Raw genomic sequence first — 27,075 nt, forward strand, 5'->3', positions numbered from 1 at the left:
CATGAACCTAGTACTTCAACACTTGTAGTTGCAGCAAGCAGTAATATTGCAAGTACTCAACCTGCACGACCTAAGAGTACATATCAATGGGTCCCCAAGGCCTTACTTCCAACTACCTCAACCCTCCCATCCATTCCAAGAAAAAATTCCCCTGGAAAACCAAGAGCGCGCTCTAGGAGAGTCAAGACCAAATCACGATGGATTCCAAAACGACTATTAGAAGCCCAAGGCTACTATGATGGAAATGAGCAAATCTGGGTACCTAAACGTAAAATGTGTCCTTCCCTATCGACAACAAACCCATATGAGTGAAACAGTGTAACGGTAAAGCCAATGGTAGACCGTGGGAAAGGAAAGATCACAGAATGCTACCACCTAGTCCAGAGCTAGTTTGGGCTCCAAGGCAAAACCAATGTATTCCACCTAGCTCAGGAAGGGGGGAGTTCCATGAAGCTTCTAGCTCCTCATGTAATACATCCATAGAGGTAAAAGCTTCTACACAGCCTCCACCTACAATAGTGGACCTCTATGAAGCTACAAAGGAATCCACACCTTCCAGTGTTCAAGAATCACGTGATGAACCACTTCAAGTTCGATCTTGGGAGAGTACCTTACCACCCTTGCAACTCGACGAGGCACCTAAGGTAATAGAAAACTATTGGCAAAAATCTTCACCTATAACAACTTGGAACAAGTGGTTTCAAAGGGTGACGACATCATTTCAAACGGTATGATCTACCCAAGGAAGGGGGGAGTGTTTGTGGACATCCATTATTCACTTGCTTCCCTCTCAACCTTTCTCCCTGACCTCTTAATCTCCAATCTTAGGGAATGTATATATAAAGCCTTATACTCACAAAAACAAGATAAAAAAGTAAAAGAGCAAGAGCCATAACACAAATCATAAAAACAAATTATGCACAAGAACACGACCCTTGTAATATTTGCACTCTAACCATAATCTATTTGCGTGTACAGATATGGCTAGTACGCTAGAGTCATCCACTCCTGCCTTGGGTGAGAGGTACCCTCGTTACTTTTCACAAATATTTCACATGGTCTTTCCAGTGCTTGCATGTGAATGGGATTTGATAGGTACGCTAGCATGTGAGAGGAATTTTGAGGAGTTAGAATGGCTCATACGTCTCTTGACCACGGCTGATCCATACTTAGTAGAGAGCGTTTCTCCCATTGCACAAGCCTACCCTTTTGACCAAGATGACTATAGGCGTTTAGTGACCTTCTTAGTAAACATGGGCACCTATGATGAAGAAGAAAATTTACAGGACTACACGGATGGCACATATGGTCTCATGGATGATGACTTTGTTTATCTCGACGACGAGGATAGGGGTTTAGCCTTAGGGTTTCCCCCCAACCTCTACAATATCCTATTCCCTTGACTCTCTAGGGGGAGTGCAAATAATTAGGTTAGGGTTCCTTATGTTTTTTGTTGTGTTCAATAAGTGTTGGTACCTTTTCCCACTAATGTGCCTCCTGGAGGTATTCCTTTTGTTTCCTAGTGTGTACAGGTGCGTGTTGCTATTAATACGATTTGGACCTTCATGGAATCTTTATCTCGACTCACTCTTCAAATCAAGCGCGACCATCGACACAAACAGGTGTTTCTTGTCCATTAGCATTGCCCCTTATCTTTTTTGCATCTATGATTGTCTGCTTTAATCGTGATTGGTAGCCTAATATTCACCGCATTTGCTTAGTATCAAACATTTAATTCAATGTAATTTCTTGTCATAATCACTTGTCTAGGTTTAAAAATCAAGCAGTCCGACTAAAAATGTTTGACCAAGTTAGGTGTTAGAGATCTTCTCTTAATACCATGGGGAATGCCTTCCTAATAATCAATGGTTACTTAGGTTCTTAATCCAATTTAAGCAGCATTGTGTGAAATGTACTAGGGATTTCTAGTGGGCTTGACCCTATTGACCTTTCGCTTAAGTATTATAAAGGGAGTTTACTAGTGTGATGAGCCTCGGGAGGTGTATCAATGTTATATGACCCCCCAAAGTTACAAAATTAAAATGCTGAAAATGAACAAACAAAAAATCAAAGTGCCACACTGTAAAATCTTAAGCTAGAAGAGAAATCTCAGCTTGATTTGGTACTTCACTCACATGTATTGCCTATGGTACTAGAGCCCTAGAGGTTCCCAGTGTGGGCGCTTTTCCTTGAAAAGCAAAAAACCCAAGGCATACAAAATAAGCACACACATCAAAATTGAATCACTGTGAAAAGACTTTGGGGGGTCAAAGCAAAGGTAATCAGTCAGGCGATGATTTCATGAGAAATTCCTTTTATCGTAGCGTAACTACAAGGTCCTCTAGGTATAGCCTCTAGTCAGCCCTCGAACATGAAATACTTGGCTCTCGCGATTAAACAACTTAATTAACCAGAGAAAATTAAGAAGCTTACCCATGGTATTAATAGTCGATCTCTAGTGCCTTTCGACCGTTAAATTAGCGGCCCCAAACTTGTTTAATTTTTTACCTTTACATCTGTTTATGCATTTGATTACATTACAATTTAATGTTCATTGCTGACAAATTGTTTGAAATTCTTTTACCAATCAATTTGTCTACTTAAAACTGCATATGCTTTTTAATCACTTATGAGAATGCAATTACTGTGCCAATGTTGTTTGATTTTGCAGTGACTGAAGAAGGCTAAGGGAATTCATCTCAAATGCTCTTCCACCTCGACGAACGAGCTTCAACTCAATAGCTTCCGAGGACGGAATCTACATCAGGAAGGGGGGCATGTTAACCCTCACGGCTCACGGACACCCCATCACCTACGACGGACGTGTATTATGTATTTGGTAGAGTCAAGTACCGGGCTTGTCGGACCAATAGGAAAAGGGTAAGAGTGATCGCTGATGAGAGGCGCACTCTAACTGGGACATTCAAGGGATTAGTTGGCTAAGCATGGGCGCCCAAGTGTGAATGGGGTGAGCTCATATAAAAGCCAACTAAACCTAAAATTCACTCATTCTCTCATTTGTGCAATAGAAGAGTGCTCTTGCTCCATCTCCATCTTCTTCTTCTTCACCTCCTTGTGTGTGTGTGTGTGTATGCGAGAGAGAGAGAGAGAGAGAGAGAGAGAGAGAGAGAGAGAGAGAGAGAGAGAGAGAGAGAGAGAGAGAGAGAGAGAGAGAGAGAGAGAGAGAGTGCGATCGAGCATTGCGGCGGCACGACGGTGGTGAAGCGGTTGAGCGCGACGTAGCGGCGTCTCCTTCTTCTTCGCGGCGAGGAATCCTCCATGGCACGAGCATAGAGCGGTGAGTGACACACCATTTCCCTCTTTTGAGCTTACTAGTTAAGCTAGTTGTGTGCTTGTAGCCGTCTGTGGCTCGCACACAGTGTTAGGAAAGTCCCTTGCTTCGACAGTGCGGCAAGGAGCGCACAGGTACCCATAAAAAGTGATGGTCGGTTATCTAGCACATATATGTACAAGTCAAGATTGTTATCGGTCAATTCTACATTGTGAGGTTCCGATCCTCTCTGGAAAACTACATTCGGGGGTCGATTGTCCCATCTAGACAATTGTTCTGCTCCATCAGGCAGGAACTCACTGCACAATGTTCACACAAAAATAGGATTCCCATCTACAACTCTTTATCATGGTGCCTTGTTAATTCAATTTATAGAGAGAGAGAGAGAGAGAGAGAGAGAGAGAGAGAGAGAGTCAAGCTTCAAAAGGGTAATTGCATCTATTTGGTATGTATCCTAAACAAAGGAATGAATAGTTTTTAAAGAAGTCAGAGAACATTGTATGGAGATCTGTGAAGGAGAGAAATGGACACAAAAAGATAATGATAAAGGGGAAAAACCATATAATGGTGTCCTAATAAAGAATTCCACAAATTAATTGGAAAGTTAAACATTGACATCATTCTATTGAATACATTCATCTACCCTATTTCTTCCCCAGCTTCGAGCCTCAATTAATCTATCTTCTTGCTAGTGAACATGGGTACAATGAACTCACTTTTGATGCCTGAGCGCCGCCTTACCACTCTATTTCACTGCTTAATGAATACTAGTGTGTGACCCGCGCATTGTTGCGGCCAAGGAAACAATGTCTCTATTCTCATAGAGTTATCTTCTCTTCCAAGTGGAACACTGTCAATACTCTCTTCCTACATGTATAGTCTCGCATTTATAAAAGTGATGCATGACACGACCTCTTAATAGTTGCTGCAAAGCATTCTTTTGATACCAAGATTGGAAGCTTCTCATAGACATTATTTTTCATGAGGTGCTAGCCCTTTTTCAACAAACCTAGGAGTGCTCTAATTCTATTGGTGTGTGTGTGTGTGTGTGTGTGTGTGTGTGTGTGTGTGTGTGTAAATATTGATGCATGGTTTTTAGGACCCCTTCTGAAGGTGCAATAAAGGCATAGTCAGTTGTTGGGAAGATGAGGATACTCTAGTCCAAGGGATCTCGAAAGAGAAGAAAAATCTACTTCACAAGCACCAAAGAGTAAAAAGTGCCATGGACAGAAGATACGTGGGAACGAGCTCTTATGCATGCCTACAACCTATATCGTACAGAATAGCCCATTCTAGGTGTGAATTTCTAGTGAAATTTACACGAGGATGTTCGTGTGGACTCACAGCACAACATACTCCGTTTTCACTTTTTTACCGACAGTAAATATTTTTTACCACAATAAATATTTTTTACCTATAGTAAATATTTTTCACCTACATGGTAAATACAAATCACTTTTTACCTACAATAACTTTTTTTACCCATGGTAAATATTTTTTACTGCACCATAAGTATTTGGTAGGTAACAGTTCACTGTTACTAGAAGCAGTGATTGGGCATCAACAATGCAGTTACAGGAGGAGAAAAGGGGAAAATCTTATGGTAAAGGTGAGTCAACAGGGATAAAGACTTTTGAGTTGAAAAGAGACATGCTGATTTTTTCAAAGAACACATGTCAAAAGAAGCCATGGTTGAGGATTTTTTGAGAATTTGATATTCAGGAGGACCCAGCAGGTCCCCCCCTGACATGTGCAGAACCTCCAGTTTCAACAGCCACCTTACCTGGTCTTAAATGCTGGTCAAGGCCTTATCCCCATGTGTCACAATCAGAAAAATCAGCATTTACCCTCCCCTCTCACATCACTCTAGAGAATATCTTAATGGTGACATATCAAGTGACCTCAATCTGTTAACCACCCTAAGCAAAAAGTAACCCCAATCAGCGGATTTAAGCATGTTTATCCCTAATCCTAAACCCTCTCAGAAACCTATATAAGGAGGCCTTCTCTCACTCAAAAACAACACTTCACCACTTCACCAAGCAACGAAGCTATGACGACATTGCTCACAACGAGGAGCTATGGATGGAGCTCTACTCTCTCTCCCTCTCTCTCTCTCCCTCTAGTATGCTACATTACTAGCCCTAAAACCTAAATAAGGAGTCTTCTCTCATGCTCCATGGCCACCATCCTCGCCATCATTCTCTAAGGTATTGATGTGTTGCTAGTAGGATCATACCTACTTGCTGGGTTGATTGTTTTTGACAAGGGATTATGCCATCCTTGGCTTGCTTCTCTATATCCTTGTTATGTATGATCAGATGCCGTTGTATTGTTAAGCTGATGTCTTGTGTATATATATGCTACATAAGGTCCCTAAGCTTCGCTTCTATGTGTTTTGCCATATGTTTTGATGCCATCATAATGCCAGAAGTCTCACTTGCCTATGTGCACTATGCGTGAGGTCCTTAAACCTCTTAATTTAGGGTGGTGCCCCCTTTGTTTTGTTCTTTGTTTGTTTGCATGAGGCGTGGTTTGTGGAGTGTGCACGAGTACAGAGGCCACCCGATTGCACTGCTCTTTTTCCCGCTATCATTTTGGTGCCCCCACGGAGGAGGGCTACACAGACCTTCAGTCCACAAGCGATGAAGATGTGCAATCTACAACATGGACGAATGGCATGAGGAGTTTGCAAATTGGAGAACAGAAGAGGAGGAGGCTTTAGAGGCCTTAAAAGCTTTCATCGAGGTCTTGTTACCAGGTTGTAGTGTCATTGAAATTCAAGAAGTAAGTTCTTCTACATGCCTTGTTCGTGATCGTCGCTAACGAAGGAGAGTGAGAAGAAGATCTTGATATACCTCTCCTCTCAACCTATGAGTGCTCCAGAAACCTCCAACGCACACGAGCTTGAAATATTCTACATCAACATATACGAAGGTACTGTGACACACATTAAGGGAAGAGAAAGCATCACCAGACCTCTCTTTCCTGAGGAGCCGACTAAGAGGAGGAAGATCACCTCTACACCTAAGTGGCCCAAGGCCGCAGCGCGTGCTCAAGCGTAAGGTAACATTTGGCTTAATCTCATTAATAAGGGATTACATGACCACTACATGCAAGAAAAATGCTAGTGAGCAACCAACTTCAACCTCCAACTTGCAACCACGACTCTCACCCCTAAATCCTCCTGAAGCAAAAAGGCGAAGGCTTGCCTACAAGATTGCCGCCCGTCTGCGAATGCTCCCAGTGCACTTTGTGAATCCAGACACCACCAATCCCAAGCCAACCTCCTGTCCGCGTGAAGATCACTTTGGATATTGTCCAAAGTGCTTTGGAGACCGGGTGAAAAGCCTCCCTGCCCTACCTTTGCTGCTAATTTTCAAGAAGTTATCTCAATCTAAGGAAACTATCGTAGTTGATGATGTGCTGCACATTAATGGTGTCACTTTCATTCGTCATGTTGATTATGGTAATAGAATCCAATTGTTGCTTGCTAAAAGGCTCAGCATTGTACAAAGTGTTGCCATCACGCCTTACGTCTTCATAGATGCATCAGGAAGAGTCGAAGTGATCCGAGGTGCTGACCTTCTGTGGCTGATCAGGCTCATTGGTCCCAAGGTGGTGCAACTAAGCTAGGCTCTTGTGTGTAAGTATGGATGCCAATAATGAGAATGATGATCCCCGCATGTTTCCTTTCCATTTTGTGCATCGTATCCGTGTGAATATTTGTATTGATAGAAAAATCTTTTATCAGCAAAAAATAGCCCTGTTGTTTGGAGCCGAGAGACTTGGGGAAATCTTGCGCTCTCCTCATCCTGTCATTCTACCCTTACTAGACTATTACCATTCCTTTGATGTGTCGATCTTCATCCTATTTTGAGCTAAGTTGTGCTAAAGCTCCAAATTGTAATTACCATACTCTATTTTAAAATAAATTGCAGCTGTTTGTGTAATTGTTTACTCTCTCACTTATGGCCTTCCCTAATTTTTATGGTAAGCCTGGGGAGGTTGCTCCAGACTTTTTGGATAATTTGGAAATGGCCTTTCTAGTATCGAGAAGGGATGACGAAGCTACTAGGTTAAGGGCCTTTCCTTTGGTCTTGAGGGAAGGTGCAAAATTATGGTATCAAACTTTGGCACCTGAAGAAAGAAGAGACTGGGAGTCCTTAAAGATGGCCTTCATCGAAGAATTTCGCCGCCATGAGCCTCCAGAGGAGATATGGAGACAGCTCTTAGAGCTACGCCAAACATCACCCAATGACTATAGAAGCTATGAAGGAAAGTTTTCCAACCTGTGGGAGAAATGGTGTGCATCACTAGGTGAAGGAGAGAGGGCGCCAGAATGCCTAAAGAAGGACTGTTTCCTGGCAGGGCTTTACCCCATCCTTCGAGAAAAGGTAAAAGATAAATTCCCAGATACCTTTGATAAAGCTATGACTTATGCAAGGGAGAAGGATAGGAAGTTAAAATTCCAAGCTCAACTACAAGGGGGAATGGAGCCTCCACCGCTAGCTCAACCTACGGCAAGGGTAGTAGCAGGGACAGGAGCAACAGACCAAGAGTCCTCTCAACAAGAATTACTTCAACAAATCACCAATCAACTAGAGAGCCTGTCCATCAATCTGGTTCAAGGTGTAAGGGCTCCCCAGCCAGGAAATGAACGAAATAGACAAGAAGGACAAAGGCAAGCACGTGAGTACATTTTTTACAACTGTGGAGAGGTAGGTCACGGCATGTATTATTGCCCCCATCCACGACGCTATCAAGGAAATGGTAATCAAAGACGGCCTCCTCGCCAGCAAGTCACTCCTCCTCGAGCTGGGCCACTAAATGGACAAAATGCACACGTGGCTCCACCAATCCAAATATTGAGACCCCCTCCTCCACCACCACAAGCACCAGCAGAGATCCCTCCACTACCATCGGGAGGGGAGGACAGGGCTGTCTCTGTCATAAGTCTTGACAATGGTAAGGATAAAGGAAAAGAAAAAATGGAGGAAGCTGTTGCCATGCCAATAAAGAGAGTTAGGAGACAAAGAACTGATGAAATGGAAGCTTAATTGTCTGTTAAGATGAGGGAAGCAAAGGCCTTGTTGAAGGGTTTTAAAGAAGTTCGAGTGCACTTTGTACCTAGAGATCAAAATCGAGAAGCAGATACCTTAGAAGGTGAAGAACTACAAACTCTCATAGTAGGTGCTATCCTTGTGAAAAGTCCTTTATACCAGGGAAAGGAGGAGCTGCATGATTTACTTTACTTTCTTGAGCATTGTGAAGCACCCTCTGGTATGAGTAAAAGTGAACGTAGGTGGTTGGCAAAAAAGGCTACCAGCTATAGCTTAGTGAATGAGGACTTGTATTGTAGAGGGAAAGATGTTGTCTTAAGGAGAGTTCCTGCATCCCAAGAGATAAAGGATATTTTGTTTAGTTGTCATGAAGGTGTGTGTGGTGGCCACTTTGCACAAGAGATTACTAGCAGAAAGATTTTACAAGCAGGGTTCACGTGGCCAAGCCTCCATCGAGATGTACAACATTGGTGCCGCACATGTGAGGTTTGCCAAAAAGCTGGACCAAGGCGTCTTACCCATGAAAATCAGCATCCAATCAAAACCTATGGGCCATTTGAAAAATGGGGGATAGATGCAATAGGGCCACTACCTTGCACTCAATCAGGGAAGGAATACATCATTATGGGGGTGGAGTACATGACCAGATGGGCAGAAGCTCGTCCCACAAAGCGCATCACAGCCAAGGACGTCAGTGATTTTATTTTTGAATGCCTTTGTTGCCGTTTTGGCACACCTTTGGAGATTCTCTCGGATAGGGGACCGGGATTTCGAGCTAATTTAGTCGGGCAATTGATGAGCAAGTTAAAAATCAAGCGCAGGCACTCTACACCATACTACACTCAGTGCAATGGTCTTGTGGAAAAGGTAAATGGTCTTATATGTAAAATCATCACTAAGCAAGTGAATTTACATCCTAAGGCATGGGACAAACACCTAGATGCAGCACTTTGGGCCTACAGAACATCCTTTAAAACATCCTTGGGGTATACACCTTTTCACTTGGTTTACGGGCAAGAGGCACTATTGCCTATAGAAGTGGAGCTAGCGAGCCTCCGAGTTCTAAAAGCACATCAAGAGGATAGTCAAGAGAAGCAGGTGGAAGGAAGAATCATCGATTTGGAGAGGTTAGGGCTAGATCGAGAGTCAGCAGTGAAGTACTATGCAGCCCAGGCAGAGAAGAAACGAAAGAAGTTCAATCGCAACCTTGTCAAGAAAGGTATCAAGGAAGGTTCTTTAGTGCTCAGATACGACAATCGCTTTGATCGCAGGAAGGATGGTAAGTTCTTGCTTAAGTGGGAAGGCCCTTTTGTAGTGATACAGAGGTTCTCAAATGGTAGTTACCAACAAGGTGACCTAGATGGTAAGGTACATCAGACCCCGGTAAATGGTTGGCGATTGAAGGCCTACCAATGTCGTCTTTCACAGCCATATGCTGGTGAAATCACTGCTAAGGATGGTTCAGAGGAGAGCTCATCATATTCGAGCTCCAACTAAGGTAACAATCATGTACATAGTCGTTTAAATAAAATTAAAAAAAAAAGAAGACAAAAAAAAGAAAAAAAAAGAAAAAAAAGAGAAGAAAAAAAGAGAATGCTACCAGTGAAAGCGGATATTGACAATGGATGGGGTATGGCTTTCAAGGGTCTAGGAGACCAGTTGTTAGTCATGGATGGATACAATTATTCATTAGAAAGGACTAAACAGGGTGCATCAGCCAAGAAAGCAGTCACATGGCAAATTCCATTGGTACCAGGTGGGTAAGTATTCAAGAGAACCCTATTGTAGCACAACCTACAGCTAGAGGCATCAAATACCTCTAGCTTAAGGGGGAGGGCTATATGATGCATGGTTTTTAGGACCCCTTCTGAAGATGCAATAAAGGCACAGTCAGTTGTTGGGAAGATGAGGATACTCTAGTCCAAGGGATCTCGAAAGAGAAGAAAAATCTACTTCACAAGCACCAAAGAGTAAAAAGTGCTATGGACAGAAGATACGTGGGAACGAGCTCTTATGCATGCCTACAACCTATATCTTACAGAATAGCCCATTCTAGGTGTGAATTTCTAGTGAAATTTACACGAGGATGTTCGTGTGGACTCACAGCACAGCATACTCCGTTTTCACTTTTTTACCATAGTAAATATTTTTTACATACAGTAAATATTTTTCACCTACATGGTAAATACAAATCACTTTTTACCTACAGTAACTTTTTTTTACCCATGGTAAATATTTTTTACTGCATCATAAGTATTTGGTAGGTAACAGTTCACTGTTACTAGAAGCAGTGATTGGGCATCAACAATGCAGTTACAGGAGGAGAAAAGGGGAAAATCTTATGGTAAAGGTGAGTCAACAGGGATAAAGACTTTTGAGTTGAAAAGAGACATGCTGATTTTTTCAAAGAACACATGTCAAAAGAAGCCATGGTTGAGGATTTTTTGAGAATTTGATATTCAGGAGGACCCAGCAGATCCCCCCCTGACATGTGCAGAACCTCCAGTTTCAACAACCACCTTACCTGCTCTTAAATGCTGGTCAAGGCCTTATCCCCATGTGTCACAATCAGAAAAATCAGCATTTACCCTCCCCTCTCACATCACTCTAGAGAATATCTTGATGGTGACATATCAGGTGACCTCAATCTGTTGACCACCCTAAGCAAAAAGTAACCCCAATCAGCGGATTTAAGCATGTTTATCCCTAATCATAAACCCTCTCAGAAACCTATATAAGGAGGCCTTCTCTCACTCAAAAACAACACTTCACCCACTTCACCAAGCAACGAAGCTATGACGACATTGCTCACAACGAGGAGCTATGGATGGAGCTCTACTCTCTCTCCCTCTCTCTCTCTCTCTAGTATGCTACATTACTAGCCCTAAAACCTAAATAAGGAGTCTTCTCTCATGCTCCATGGCCACCATCCTCGCCATCATTCTCTAAGGTATTGATGTGTTGCTAGTAGGATCATACCTACTTGCTGGGTTGATTGTTTTTGACAAGGGATTATGCCATCCTTGGCTTGCTTCTCTATATCCTTGTTATGTATGATCAGATGCCGTTGTATTGTTAAGCTGATGTCTTGTGTATATATATGCTACATAAGGTCCCTAAGCTTCGCTTCTATGTGTTTTGCCATATGTTTTGATGCCATCATAATGCCAGAAGTCTCACTTGCCTATGTGCACTATGCGTGAGGTCCCTAAACCTCTTAATTTAGGGTGGTGCCCCCTTTGTTTTGTTCTTTGTTTGTTTGCATGAGGCGTGGTTTGTGGAGTGTGCACGAGTACAGAGGCCACCCGATTGCACTGCTCTTTTTCCCGCTATCATATATATATATATATATATATGTATATATATATATATATATATATATATATATATATATATATATATAGAGAGAGAGAGAGAGAGAGAGAGAGAGAGAGAGAGAGAGAGAGAGATTCCTTCATTTCGTCTACCTTGATCTAGCAATGCTACCAAGCTTGATTATAGAGATTAGATAAGTTAGCATGGTGTGAAGAGATGAAATCTAAGAGAATTCAATGTAATAATAAAACTCTTTTTTATAAATGGAGTGAGTTCTAGAATTGGTTTCAATGACAGCGCAATTGGATTCAATATCTCTGCTCCACTCTCTTGCTTGCTTCTATCCTTGTACATATGTATGGATGTATGTATACATATATATCTCTATATGTACACATAGTACACACACACACACACACATATATATATATATATATATATATATATATATATATATGCTTGAAGTGAAGATTTGTCATATAGGTTTTGAGACATCATGATATGTTCCAAGTATGTCTATATGTACACATAGTGCACGCGCGCGCACACACACACACATATATGCTTGAAGGAAAGATTTGTCACATATGTCTTGAGTTTGTCACATTTGTCACAGAGAGGCATCTTGCTATTGTTCCAATACAATAACTATGACATTCAAAGTTTCTATGCTCCCCTCGTTCCTCCCCCCTCCCCCCAAAACCTAGTTCCCAGATGGACATTTAAAAGGGAGAAGCAAACTCCTTTTTCTCATTTTTTGAAAAGAAAAATATAGATGGCTATGATTGGTCTCTCTCTCTCTCTCTCTCTCTCTCTCTCTCTCTCTCTCTCTCTACCATCATATAGATCTTTGAGATTCATTGGATGTTCTTACAACATTTCAAATTGTCCTTTTATCAAGATGTGTGTGTGTGTGTGTGTGTGTGTGTGTGTGTGAGAGAGAGAGAGAGAGAGAGAGAAGATGAAACAAAAATAACTTTATTCTTACCCATGTTGTGAGATATATCTTTTGGGATTGTTCGATGGCATTAAAAATTTTCTTCTTGTTTATCTTCTCTATCTCTTTATCCTCCTCCTCCTCCTCCCCATAGATATTCACTGTTGTTGAAGGCTTGTCTTATAACTTTTAAAGTCAGTTTTGATTGTTTCTACATGCGAGCATTTTGTTCTGTCTTCCTCTCTTCTCTCGCGTCATTTGTTGGACTTTGCATTTCAACACATTAAATGCGGCACTTAACAATTGTTCTCCCCCCCCCCTCTCTCTCTCTCGCATTAATTTTAGATTGGCACCCTTGTCTGACAAAATTTAAGGATTTTATAAATTTTTAAGCATGGCCGACATGTTAACTCTTAAAAATGAAAAGAACAAAATATCCAAGGATTTGTAAAAGGTCTATCAACTGGGAAATCTCTCTACCCATTTGGGGTGTTCTCTCTCGTTGATTTTAGATTGGCACCCTTGCTTGCCAAAATTTAATGAATTTATAGATTTTGAAGCATGGCCCACATGTTAAATCTTAAAAATGAAGGACAAAATATCTAAGAATTGGTAAAAGATCCATCAACTGGGAAATCTCTCTACCTATTTGGGGTGTTAATGTGAGGGTTGGTCTTTGTCGGGCATTTAATCCCTTTTCTACGGGTAAAAAACTTTAGCTATCCTTCAAAAAATACATTAATGCCAAAAAATAATATCTTGAAATTTTGAAAAGTGTGTGAGCTCAACGATAAAATCTTTCTTTCTCTTTCTCCCCCTCATAAATGTACATGTGTATGCACACATGCAATGCTCTCTCTCTCTCTCTCTCTCTCTCTCTCTCTCTCTCTCTCTCTCTCATGGTCAATAATGTGGATAATGATCCCTGCATTTGCATGTCATGTATGTTCTCAAAGCGAGACAACGCCAAGTCAACGTTAGGCGAGCTTTTTTCTTTTTCTCAAGCTCTTTAAAGAAATACATACTTCCAAAATTTTCTAAAACATATCAATATTGGTTTTGAAAAAAACCCCTTGAAAAAAAAAACCAAATATATCTTCAAAAATTACATTTCCATTAAATAAAAAATCACTATGTTTTTTCTTTTATTGTTATATCTTCAAAAATTACATTCGCATTAAGTAACAAAACCTCCACTAAAGTTATCCTCTTTTTGTTATGTGCAATCAAGCTTCAACATTTATTTTATCTTCAACATTTATTTTATGTGGAATAGAAAGTCTCTTTACTTTACATTTGAAAAGACTTGTCACTTCTTACATTGTGAAAATGCTATCATTTCTTACAATCTTACCCTTTACTTTTGCATTTTAGATTTAGATGTTTTGTAAGGTGTTTTTTGAAATGAACCAAGGAGTGACACTTGGACACCCTCTCCTTCCTTAAAAATTTTAAGCTGCATTATAAAGAGTACTAGTGTGACACCCGCGCGTTGCTGCGGCCAAGAAAAGCATGGACATTGGGTCACACACACACACACACACACACACACATTTGTTAGATGTGGATAAGTGTCTGTATGCACAAGTGGAGAGAGTGGATTACTCCAAAAAGATGACAATTCTCTCTCTCTCTCTCTCTTTCCTTGAAATGGTATGTAGTTGCTTTTGGAAGGCTTCTAGTTTGCCAAGGAAAATTTCTCTCTCTCTCTCTTTCTCTCTCTCTCTCTCCTTGAAATAGTATGTAGTTGCTTTTGGAAGGCTTCTAGTTTCCCAAGGAAAATCTCTCTCTCTCTCTCTCTCTCTCTCTCTCTCTCTCTCTCTCTCTCTCGTGTTGGTGTCCCATGCAAGGGTGTAACAAATTTTTGATAGGTACACCTCTCCTCTTTGTGCATAGCTTGTGCTAAAGGTCGTGAGAGTGAATGTGGATGTACTGACCATGTATCTTTTCAGTGCCTCTCGTACCCTTCCATTTTGGATATGTTGGAAACCTGCATTTACAAAAAGAAATAGAGTTTCCTGTTCCGTCAACCAGCTATAATTATAAAACCAGGAAGTAATAAATTTTGCAAGTGTTAATGTAAATATTGACAATTCTTCAAGTATCAATGTTACCGACAATTCTTCATGTTTTAACCTAAAAAATGGAAGAGTTTTATTTTTGCCCTTATTGATTATATTACTTTAATTAGGAAGAATAGTATAAGTAGATGAAGCATTTTATATCATAGAATTGACTCCCTTTTTTTAAAACAATATGTAATTTCTTACAGAGGGTTGCCAACTTGTTGGGAAAACTCTCTCTCTCTCTCTCTCTCTCTCTCTCTCTCTCTCTCTCTCTCTCTAGCGTCCCATGCAAGAGTGTGATAGATTTTTGACAGGTCCACTCTCCTCTTCGTGCATAGCTTGTGCTTGAGGTGGAAAAAGAGTGACCAAGGATGTACAATACATCCTTGGTCACTCTTTTTCTACCAGTACATTGAAGCTTTTAGTGCCTCTCATACCCTTCCATTTTGGGTCTATTTGAGACCTGTGTTCACAAAGAAAGGGCTTAGCGTATTTTTAACCTTCTAAAATTAAAAGACCCATGTTACATTCCAAGCTTGCCTTAAGAAAATTGACAGTTCTTTAAATATTAACCTGAGTTTTATTTGTGTCCTTATTTATTAAATCACTACAATCAAGAAAAATAATATAAGTAGATGAAGCATTTCTTATCATAGAATTGACTCCCTTTTTCTTGAAATAATATGCCATTGCTTTTGGTTGGCTACCAAGTTGTTAGGGAAACTCTCTCTCTCTCTCTCTCTCTCATGTCGGTGCCCCACGTGAGGATGTAACAAATTTTTGATCAATGCACGCCTCCTTTTGTCACATACTATCCTTAGGGTGGTAAGAGAGTGACATTGGATGTACAGAGCTTCCAACTCCTCTACATCCATCATGCCCTTCCATTTTGGGGCTATTTGAGGCCCATGTTTACAAAAAAACCGAGATTTAGTGTATTTGTAACTGTATAAACTTACCGAATTTGGGCTATGTTCCAAGCTTGCCTTGAAGAAAACCGGCGATATTTTTCAAGTTTTAGTGTAAATATCGTCAATTCTTTGAATTTTGACTTTAGAATCTTATGCCTTTATATATTTCCAATGTTTGCAACAAACCAAGGTTTAATATATTTTTAATCAGCTGAAATTGAAAAATCTTGGCTAGTTTCCTAGCTTGCCTTGAAAAAATTTGGAAATGTTTTGCAAGTTTTAGCGGTAATTTCTCAAATATTGGCCTAAAAACAAAATTTTTAATTGTGCCCTTCTTTATTTTGAGTACGATTTTTTTTTGGCAAGCCTAGCAAATTAGTTCGATTCGGATAAATGTTTTTGGTAAGCCCTATTTGAAACCTCACATGCCACATGCTTATGTTGTCCGCCCCCCCCCCCCCCCCCCCCCCCCCCCCCCAAATTTGAGGCACAAGTGGTACCAGCCCTGCGAGACCATCTGACTTTACCTCTTTGGGTGAAGTTGTAACATGTAGTGTGCACATGTCTTTGAGGTTAGTAGAATAGGTATGCATTTAGATACCAATCAAAAGGTTTTTGTTCAACGTTGTGGTTTTTTAGTTATATACTTTTTTTCACAATTTTAGATACAAAAGGGTGTTGAAAAACTATTTTTGGAAAAAACCTTACAAATTGAATAGAAAAATGCTCCCTTTTATTGGTGAGAAATTGATAGTTAAGGGTTTTATAAATAGTGATTGACGACACGTGATATAGGCTTTGCATATAGTGAACACCCCCCCCTCCCCGCGAGGATTCCAAGCTTACCTTGAAGAAAACCAACAAAATTTTACAAGTTCTAGTATAAATACCATCAATTCTTCAAAAGAGTTTTTAGTGTGCCTCTTATTTACTTTAAATTATTTCGATCGTAAAAAAAGATTTGGTGCCCTCTTTGAGACACCCTCCCCAAAAAGACACACACACACACACAAACATGTCGAATCCGATGTTAGATAAAAAGTGAGGCTTAAATATTTTTGATGGTTTAAAACTGCAAAATCCTAGCTAGATTCTAATTTTTCCTTGAAGCAAACCAATAAAATTTTGCTAGTGCACATATAAACAATTCTTTAAATTTTCAATTTTTATGGCCATTGGCCTTTGAAAAGCAAAGTTGAGCCACTCAAAATTGGCCTTCACAAGGATAAGTAAAGTCTACCTTAAATAAAAAACTAAAGTCAATCCCTTTTTTTTAACTTGAAAGCTGAAATGGTTCACAGGTTCCAAGGTGAGAAATGAAACATTTTGAAAAGTTTTCTTTGAAGTGAACCTAAGAGTGACACTTGGATGCCTTCTCCTTGCTTGAAAATTTCAAGCTGTTTCATATATAGTATAGAAGTATAGATGTTAATACTCCCCATCTTGGTTTCCTTCTTTATCAAGGTCTCATTATTTCTAGTCGGCGCTCCTTACCTTATAGATTCTCATCATTGTTCAAATAAAACTCAACCTACTAATTTATACACATTTTAAAGTAATTAATAACTTTTCAGCTTCTACTTACCCTCCAAAATCGAAAAGATTATCCTGTCGCCACACCACAGACCTTCCCCTTGCTTGTTGTTGGAGGCAGTTATTGATGCGGTTAGTTATGGCGTTTGAAAATTCTCTTCCCAAGTTATGCAGCCAATTCTTTCTTTCCTCACTCAATTTATTGCAATTGGTGTGGCCTCTCTTACCCATGAAATTAGTGTGGACTCTTACCTACAAAATACCAGTGGCCTCATGAAATTAGTGTGGACTCTTCTATACTCTTTATAATGCAACTTAAACTTTTCAAAGAAGGAGAGACCCTCCATGTGTCACTCATGAAATTAGTGTGGACTCTTCTATACTCTTTATAATGCAGCTTAAACTTTTCAAAGAAAGAGAGACCCTCCATGTGTCACTCAGCGCTTCACTTAAGAGAAAACCTCTCTAAAATGTAAAAGAGAGAGTAAGATTGGAAGAAGGTTTTGAGCTTTTGTGAGAATGTAAAATCTGAAGTCGCGGAGCGGAGCGTGGGTCGACTCTCTCTCTCACACACACACACACAGTGAGCTTACACAGTACACAGTACGCAGAGATCTGTTAGAAGGGTTATCTCCCAAATCCTTAGTATTCACAAAGAATATGTTAGTATATACAAAGAGTTAGAGGTAAGTGAGTTAGGCGGGTGGCCGGCCATATCCGCATAAGAGGCCACTTGGGCTTTAATCCCAACAACCTCCCACTTAAAGTCCAATGTGGCACTTTAAGTAACTGTAAATCTATGAACATAAATGTACAAAGATTTACATGGCTGCCATCTATCCAATGCCCAATAACTCACGACAATGCACAAAGCCCTCTCCTGGAAGTCCCTTTGTGAGTAGATCAGCAGGATTGTCCTTGGTGTGGATCTTCAGCAGTTGTATCTGCTTGTCGTCAAGTACTTCCCTAATGAAGTGATACTTCACATCAATATGCTTAGTCTTCGAATGGAACACTGGATTCTTTGCCAATTGTATAGCACTTTGACTATCACAATATAACTCTGGCATATCTGCATTGATTCCCAAGTCTGCAACCAATCTACCAAGCCAAATAGCTTCTTTGCATGCCTCATTTGCTGCAACATACTCAGCTTCTGTAGTAGACTGCGTAACACAATCTTGTAATCGAGATCGCCATGATATGGCACCTCCAGCCAATGTAAAGACATAGCCTGATGTAGATCTCCTCTTATCCAAGTCTCCTGCATAATCTGAGTCAGTGTATCCTCTGACACTCAAATCCTGACTACCATAGCATATGCGCATACTCTTTGTATGTTTTAAGTATCTCATGATACCTTTCACTGCCTCCCAATGTTTCTTGCCGGGATTTGACATATATCTGCTAACCACTCCCACTGCAAATGCAATATCCGGACGTGTAGCAATCATTGCATACATCAAACTACCCACTGCAGACGCATATGGAATCTTATCCATTTCAGCCTTTTCTTCCTCAGACACAGGACAATCTTGTTTGCTAAGTTTCACATATGGTGGCAATGGAACACTCAATGCCTTTCCCTTCTCCATATTGAAACGTTGCAAAACCTTGTCAATATACTCTGTTTGAGATAACCAAATCAACTTCTTTGATCTGTCTCTCTCAATGCGCATACCAAGTATATGACTTGCCTCACCCATGTCTTTCATGTCAAACGATTTTGCCATCTTTGACTTCAAAGCTGAAATTTCTTCCAAGTGTTTGCCAGCAATCAACATGTCATCCACATACAAAATAAGGATCAGCCAACTGCCATCCTTAGCCTTCTTTGTATATAGACAGTGATCGAACTCACTACGTTTGTAGCCTTGAGAAAGCATAAACTGGTGGAACTTATGGTACCATGCCCTCGGTGATTGTTTTAAGCCATAAAGACTCTTTAACAACTGGCATACCAAATGTTCCATGCCTTTCTCAACAAACCCTTCTGGCTGCTGCATGTAAATTTCCACATCTAAATCACCATGCAAGAACGCTGTCTTGACATCCATTTGGTGCAACACCAAATCCAATATAGCAACCAATGCAAGAAAGCATCTCAATGTAGTCATCTTGACCACTGGAGAGAAGACTTCATCAAAGTCAATGCCTTGTTCTTGCTTAAAGCCCTTGGCAACAAGCCTTGCTTTGTACTTTGGCTGACTATCATGAGCGGTGATCTTATACCTGTAAACCCATTTACAAGGTAGAGCCTTTTTGCCCTGTGGTAATTTAACCAACTTCCATGTCTGGTTTTTATGCAGAGCTGTCATCTCTGATTGCATGGCCAACTGCCATTTTTTCGAGTCAACCACTTGTAATGCTTCCTTGTAACAAGATGGTTCTCCGCAATCTGTGAGCATGACATAATTTAGAGATGGCATATAACGATCAGGTGGTTTGGAGACACGCTCAGAACGTCTCACCACAACTGATTCTGCCTCTCTAGCCACTATAGGCTGTTCCTGAGCCTGACCATGCTGTCTTGATGTGCTAGCACTAGGTCCATCTTCCCTGAAGACAACTCTTCTGATCTCCTCTATCTTCTCTGGCTTAGCGTGAAACTTGGCTTCATTGAAATGCACATCATTGCTACGAATAAGCTTTCTGGACTCAGGATCCCAAAGCCGGTAACCCATCTCGCCCGATTCTTCGTAGCCAAGAAATATACACTTCTTGCTCTTTGGTTCTAACTTATTTCTGAACTCCTTAGGAATATGGCTATAAGCTTCACAACCAAAGACTCTGAGATGCTTATACGAAGGTGCCTTGCCTGTCCATAGCATCTCGGCCACTGCACTCTTATCCAGAACCCTACTAGGAGACCTGTTGATCAAATGGACTGCTGTAGCCACTGCTTCCGCCCAAAATCCATCAGGCAACTCAGCATTTGACAACATGCTTCTAACCTTCTCTTGTATGGTCCTATTCATACGTTCTGCAACCCCATTCTGTGAAGGATTATATGGTGCAGTAAGTTCCCGCTTAATCCCTTTTGCTTCACAAAAGTCTTGAAAAGCTTTGGAAACGTACTCTCCACCATTGTCAGTTCTCAAGCACTTCAGCTTCTGACCACTCTGATTCTCCACCAGCTGCAAGAATGTCTTAAAGACCTTGAGCACCTCATCCTTGTGCTTCAAGAAGTAAACCCATACTTTGCGAGAATAGTCATCTATGAATGTACAAAAGTACGCTGCTCCCCCTAGTGACAAACTAGGCATTGGTCCGCATAGGTCACTGTGTACAAGAGCTAACCGTTCGTCCCTACGATTCCTCTTTGATCTGTGCGGTTCCTGTGTTTGCTTACCATAAACACAATGCTCACAAAACTCGAAATCTTGAAATGAAAAGCCAGGCAAATAACCATAATGAGAAAGTATTTCCATTCCTCTTTTTGACATATGTCCCAACCTACGATGCCACAGTGACACACTTGGCTGCTCAATCACATTAATTACATGGTTTTTAACCTCTGAAACATGTAAAGTGTACAGAGTTCCTGACTTGCTGCCATGTGCTACAGTCATCAAACCTTTGGAGATCTTCCAAGCGCTGTTCCCAAAAACTGTCACATAACCCGCATCATCCAACTTCCCTGTACTAATCAAGCTCTTTCGGATTGCTGGAACATGTCTGACATTCTTGAGCCATAAAGAAGAGCCATTCTGAAACTTCAACTGCACATCTCTCACTCCAAGTATGTCACAAACCTGCTCATTGCCAAGTCTGACATAGTCTTTAGTAGCCACATATGATGTAAACCACTCTTTGTGCGGAGAAACATGTAAAGATGCCCCTGAGTCGATAATCCAATCACTCATAGCATGTCCATCCTCTGCAGTCAAGAAAACAGAATCAAGATTGCTTGTAAGGAAGATGTCACCAGCTGCTATACCAGAATCACTGTCTGAACCAGATCCTGTGACATTCACCTCTTCAATCTTCACTGAACTCTTCTTTTCATCTTGCTCAAAACTCTTTGTTTTGCCTTTTTCTTGTTTCCACTTCGTACAGTCTCGCTTCATGTGACCCTTCTTGCCACAATGGTAGCATTCTATGTCATCCTTTGACTTCGAATCACGAGACTTACTTCGGTTTTGTGCCTTCTTACCCTTCTTCTCTTTAAACTGTTGTCTCCCTCGAACGACCAAAGCACTATTGCCTTTGCCTTTGTCAATGTTCTTCCTGTTCACTTCCTCTGTGAGCAAGCTGCCTTCTACATTGGCACTTGTAAGACCTTCTGGCGCGACAGAATTACTTAACGCTGTACGAAAAGTATCCCAACTGTCTGGCAAAGTGATTAAGAGAAACATAGCCTTCACTGAATCTGGAAAGACTATCTCTTGTGCTGTTAACTGGCTGAAAATTGAGTGAAATTCATTCAGATGATTTGACATGGCTGTCCCTTCCTTCATCTTCAAATCCACCAATTTCTTGAGCCAGTAAATCTGAGAAGCAGCACTTTGTTTCTCGTACATATCACATAGCTTTTGCCATACGCCATACGCTGTAGTCTCTTCTACTACGTTGAAGTAAACATTTTCTGCCAGTGTCAGCATGATTGTGGAACAAGCTAACTCGTCAAGCTCTTCCCACTCATCTTGAGCCATAAATTCTGGTCTCTCCCCTTTGAGCTTCAGTGGCTTCACTTGTTTTTTCTGCACCAAAACCTGCCAAATCTGCTTCTTCCAGAATGGAAAGTTTGTGCCATCCAGCTTCTTTATGTTGTAAAGAGTCTCACTGTGAGAAGATGCCATATCTGCCAAACTGTTTACTCCTGAGAAAAATCCGGCAGAGTTTCCCCTGTAAACTGGCCTCTGTACACAGTAAACAAGCTGTAATCAACAAGCTGAACACCTCTCCTCAGGAACTGTCAGTATTTTGAAAATTTTTGACAGAGTCTCCCCTGTAAACTGAGCTCTGGGAACCAAAAGATAGCTCAAGAAACAATCATAAATAGCTGACCAATGACAAATCTAAAAAATCCTTGTAATATGCTGTCCTGTAAGCATACACTGTCTCCTCTCTGGGCGATGACAGAACCTGTATCTGTCTCAAGACTGAACCCTGAACAATGCCTCAACGGCCTGACGCATAAGATGCAATCCAGTGTCTACACAAAGTCATACATCCTAAGGGATAAAAGTCGCCGAAGAGGATGCGTGTAGAGGGGAACTCCAGCAACCTAATCCACCTCACACTGGGTAACCCAGCCCCCAGTGCTTGGCTTCAAAAAACCTCACACACGACCCTCTCAGATGGCTCAGCAAACTGCCCAGAACTAGCATACATCCTATAATAGACCAATCACTGTCCTATGACCGCTGCGGCGATCTGTCTGCTAGCGTGACTCACAACTAGCAGACCCACAATCACAGTACATCAATCTGCAATACATGCCAGTGGTGTCAAGCCGTCGTATGGCCACACCTCCCCTGGAACCTGGCAAGCACAAGAAGTAGCAATGCAGACTGCAATATATATATCTGATGATATATATGTGTACCTGGTCTATAGATGATTATCTGAAGACGAATAAGTGATGTATGTCGATGTCGATATTGATGTCGACCACCTCCTGCTTGCCAATCTACACAAGACGGATTTCTTTGCGGCTGAAATCTATCTTCTGCTGTAGTGCTCAGAACGAAATTCTGAGGGCATAAACGGCTTCGAAAGGGGGGTAAAACCTCAGGTCGCCTGTTGGAAACGCTCCCGGAACGCCGAGTGTGAATTTTCGAACTCCGGATCCAGAATCTGCCGGAAAAGTGCGCGCGCGCGCGATTGCGCAAATCCGCACTGAACCAAGGCTCTGATACCAATTGAAGTCGCGGAGCGGAGCGTGGGTCGACTCTCTCTCTCACACACACACACACAGTGAGCTTACACAGTACACAGTACGCAGAGATCTGTTAGAAGGGTTATCTCCCAAATCCTTAGTATTCACAAAGAATATGTTAGTATATACAAAGAGTTAGAGGTAAGTGAGTTAGGCGGGCGGCCGGCCATATCCGCATAAGAGGCCACTTGGGCTTTAATCCCAACAAAATCAAAAGAGTTTATTTCTCTTTAGTGGTAGAAATTGCTTTAGTCATAGAAAGTCAAATGTTTTCTCCTCTATAAAGAATAAATGTATTGGTTAAAATGCATATAGCAAAAAAGAGATAAATTTAGTGGAGATTTTATTATTTAATGAGAATTTAATTTTTGAAGATATATTTTGTTTTTCTTTTCAACAGTTTTTTTTCAAAACCAATATTAACATATATGTTTTCTAGTTTTTACTTCTTTAGAGAGATTGAAAAAAAAGAATAAGCTTTTCAAAGAAGGAGAGATCCTCCATGTGTCACTCAGTGCTTCACTTAAGAGAAAACCTCTCTAAAATGCAAAAGAGAGAGTAAGATTGTAAGAAGCTTTTCAGCTTACCTCTCTAAAATGCAAAAGAGAGAGTAAGATTGTAAGAAGCTTTTCAGCTTTTGTGTCAGAATGTAAAATCAAAAGAGTTTCTTTCTCTTTAGTAGTAGAAAGTGCTTTAGTCATAGAAAGTCAAATGCTTTCTCCTCTACAAAGAATAAATGTATTGGTTAAAATGCATATAGCAAAAAGAGATGAATTTAGTGAAGATTTTATTATTTAATGAGAATTTAATTTTTGAAGATATATTTTGTTTTTTTTTTCAAGAGTTTTTTTTCAAGACCGATATTAACATATATGTTTTCTAGTTTTTATTTCTTTAAAGAGATTGAAAAAAAAAAAAACAGCACGTGTAGTGACGACTTGGGATAGTTTCACTTTGAGAAATACATGCAAATGAAGGAGTAGTTATCCACATTATTGACCATGAGAGAGAGAGAGAGAGAGAGAGAGAGAGAGAGAGAGAGAGAGAGAGTCGCATTGCATGTGTGTCCGTGTACGTGCACGTGCACACGAGAGAGAGAGAGAGAGAGAGAGAGAGAGAGAGAGAGAGAGATTTTCCTTTCTAGCTCATAGGGCTCCGTCTCACCAAGGACACACTTCAAATTTCTTGGGCAAGGGGGAGGGGAGGTCACTTAATATTTATGCGACTATCATGTGAGTACAACAAAAGGGGTTATTATTATTTTTTCTCACGTTTTTACATACAAAAGAATACCATAAAATGTAATTGATTTTTTTAAAAATATAGATTGAATTGTTTGTCAAAAATTCAAAGATAAGGAGTTTAAAATAGTTCTTGAATGCACGTGATACACAAAATTTATATTTAGTAATATACCAAGTCAAATTTCCAAAATAATATGGTTTTCTTAGAGTAATAGTGTATTTTCAAAAGGATAGCTAACATTTTTCACCATAAAAAATAAATAAAATGCCCAACAAAAATCAATCCTCTCATTGGTACCCCAAATAGAGAGAGATTGATTGCCCAGTTAACGTACCGTTTACAAGTTCTTGGATATTTTGTCGTTTTTGTTTTAGAGAGTTAAACCCTAGAAAACGCTTAAAAATCAAAAAATTCTCTAAATTTTGATAGACAAAAGTGCCTATCAAAAATCAACTCCACACAAACACACACACATAGAGAAAAATGTTTTAGCGTCGAACGAATGACACAACAAGTAGAAGGGAGAAGAGGAGAAAGAGAGAATAAAATGTATAAGGGTGTAAGAACAATCTAAAAAAGACGTTAAAGTTACACAAACACTTGAATATTTATGGAGAGAGAGAGAGAGAGAGAGAGAGAGAGAGAGAGAGAGAGAGAAAAGAAAAAGAATAACAATAATAATCATAAATTTTTTAGTCCCATAGGTGAGAATTAAGCTATTTTTGTTTCATGTTCTAACTCTCTCTCTCTCTCTCTCACACACACACAAACACACACACACACACACATGTCTTAAAAAAAGAAGAATTTAAAATGTTGTAGGAGCGATCCAATGAGATCTCAAAGATCTATTAGATGGTCTCAAGTTCAAGACCTAAAAGAGAGAGAGAGAGAGAGAGAGAGAGAGAGAGAGAGAGAGTTGCATTGCATGTGTGTACGTGTATGTGTACGTATGTCTGTACGTACACGTGCACACGAGAGAGAGAGTTGCATTGCATGTGTGTACGTGTATGTGTGTACGTGCACATGCACGCGCGTGCGAGAGAGAGAGAGAGAGAGAGAGAGAGAGAGAGAGAGAGAGAGAGAGAGAGAGTTGCATTGCATGTGTGTGCGTGTACATGCATGTGCACACGAGAGAGAGAGAGAGAGAGAGAGAGAGAGAGAGAGAGAGATTTTCCATTTGATCCATAGGGCCCCGTCTCACCAAGGACACCCTTCAAGCCCTTTAAATTTCTTGAGAGGTCACTTAATGTTCGACTATCACGTGAGTACAATAGAAGGGGTTATTTTTTTCTCAGATTTTCACATACAAAAAATACCATAAAATGTAATTGAATTTATATATATATATATATTTATTTATTTATTGAATTGTTTGTCAAAAATTCACAAATAAGGAGTTTAAAATAATCTTTGAATGCAAGTGATATACAAAATTTATACTTAGTGACACACCAAGTCAAATTTCCAAGATAATATGTTTTTTTTAGAGTAACAGTGTATTTTCAAAAGGGTAGCTAACATTTTTCACCCATAGAAAATAAATAAAATGCCCAACAAAAACCAACCCTTTCATTGGCACCCCAAATAAGGAGAGAAATTGCACAGTTAACGCACCTTTTACCAGTTCTTGGATATTTTGTCATTTTTGTTTTTAAGAGTGAAACCATAAAAACTTGTTAAAAATCAATAAATTTCTCTAAATTTTGATAGGCAAGGTACCTATCAAAAATCAAACCCCCCCCCCCCCCTCCCCCCCTCCACATATACACACATAGAAGGGAGAAGAGGAGAAAGAGAGAATAAAATGTTTAAGGGTGTAAGAAAAATCTAAAAAAGACACTAAAGTTACACAACAAGTCTTTAGCACTTCAATATCTATGGAGAGAGAGAGAGAGAGAGAGAGAGAGAGAGAGAGAGAGAGAGAGAATAACAATAATAATAATAATTTTTTTAATCCCATAAGAACAATCCTAGAAGATATATATGGTAACTTGGGTGAGAATAAAATTATTTTTGTTTCATCTTCTAACTCTCTCTCTCTCTCTCTCTCTCTAATAATAATAATTTTTTTAATCCCATAAGAACAATCCTAGAAGATATATATGGTAACTTGGGTGAGAATAAAATTATTTTTGTTTCATCTTCTAACTCTCTCTCTCTCTCTCTCTCTCTCTCACACACACACACACACACACACACACGTCTTGAAAAAAGAAGAATTTAAAATGTAGAACGATCCAATGAGATCTCAAAGATCTATTCAATGGTCTCAAGTTCCAAGTTCAACACCTTAGAGAGAGAGAGAGAGAGAGAGAGAGCAATCATAGCCATCTATACTCTAAGGTCTTGACCTTGAGACCATCGAATAGGGGTGAAAGCATGTTAACCTGTCATGCTTTTGCATGTCCCGGACAATGCTAACTAGCACAATTTTGACATATGCTAACTAGTACAATAACTTGAGCTACATCTCCAAGATCTATGACATATGATATATCAATAGAAAGCACTTGAAACAAGGAATCCAAATGTACAACCTCCGACAAATTTTGATATTATTTGTAAAAAATTTACCGGACGCCTAGCTTTTTGAAGGTGTGCTAACTTGAAACTGCTAACTAGCACAAAAAGCACGACAGGTTAACATGCTTTCACCCATAGATCTTTGAGATCTCATTGGATCGTCCTACATTTTAAATTCTTCTTTTTCCAAGACGTGTGTGTGTGTGTGTGTGTGTGAGAGAGAGAGAGAGAGAGAGAGAGAGAGACCAATTATAGCCATCTATACTTTTCTTTACAGAGATTGAAAAAAGAAGTTTGCTCATC

The 27,075-nt window shown here is 40.2% G+C and overlaps 1 protein-coding gene across 1 annotated transcript in view; it reads right to left on the bottom strand.

The window, feature by feature from the left end:
- The window catches only part of LOC147453010 (uncharacterized), a 31,016-nt gene extending 13,659 nt beyond the window's left edge, over positions 1-17,357 (bottom strand). The window contains exons 1-2 of the mRNA XM_086518543.1: positions 17,170-17,357; positions 14,545-14,597 (exon numbers count right to left, since the gene is read on the bottom strand). Coding sequence (XP_086374669.1) covers positions 14,545-14,597; positions 17,170-17,348 — 232 coding nt within the window. The 5' untranslated portion in view covers positions 17,349-17,357. The remainder of the gene's footprint in view (positions 1-14,544; positions 14,598-17,169) is intronic.
- Between the last annotated feature and the right edge of the window lie 9,718 nt (positions 17,358-27,075).

This window comes from Adiantum capillus-veneris, chromosome 8, assembly GCF_014529385.1.
Source record: "Adiantum capillus-veneris isolate H3 chromosome 8, ASM1452938v2, whole genome shotgun sequence".
Lineage (NCBI taxonomy): Eukaryota > Viridiplantae > Streptophyta > Polypodiopsida > Polypodiales > Pteridaceae > Adiantum > Adiantum capillus-veneris.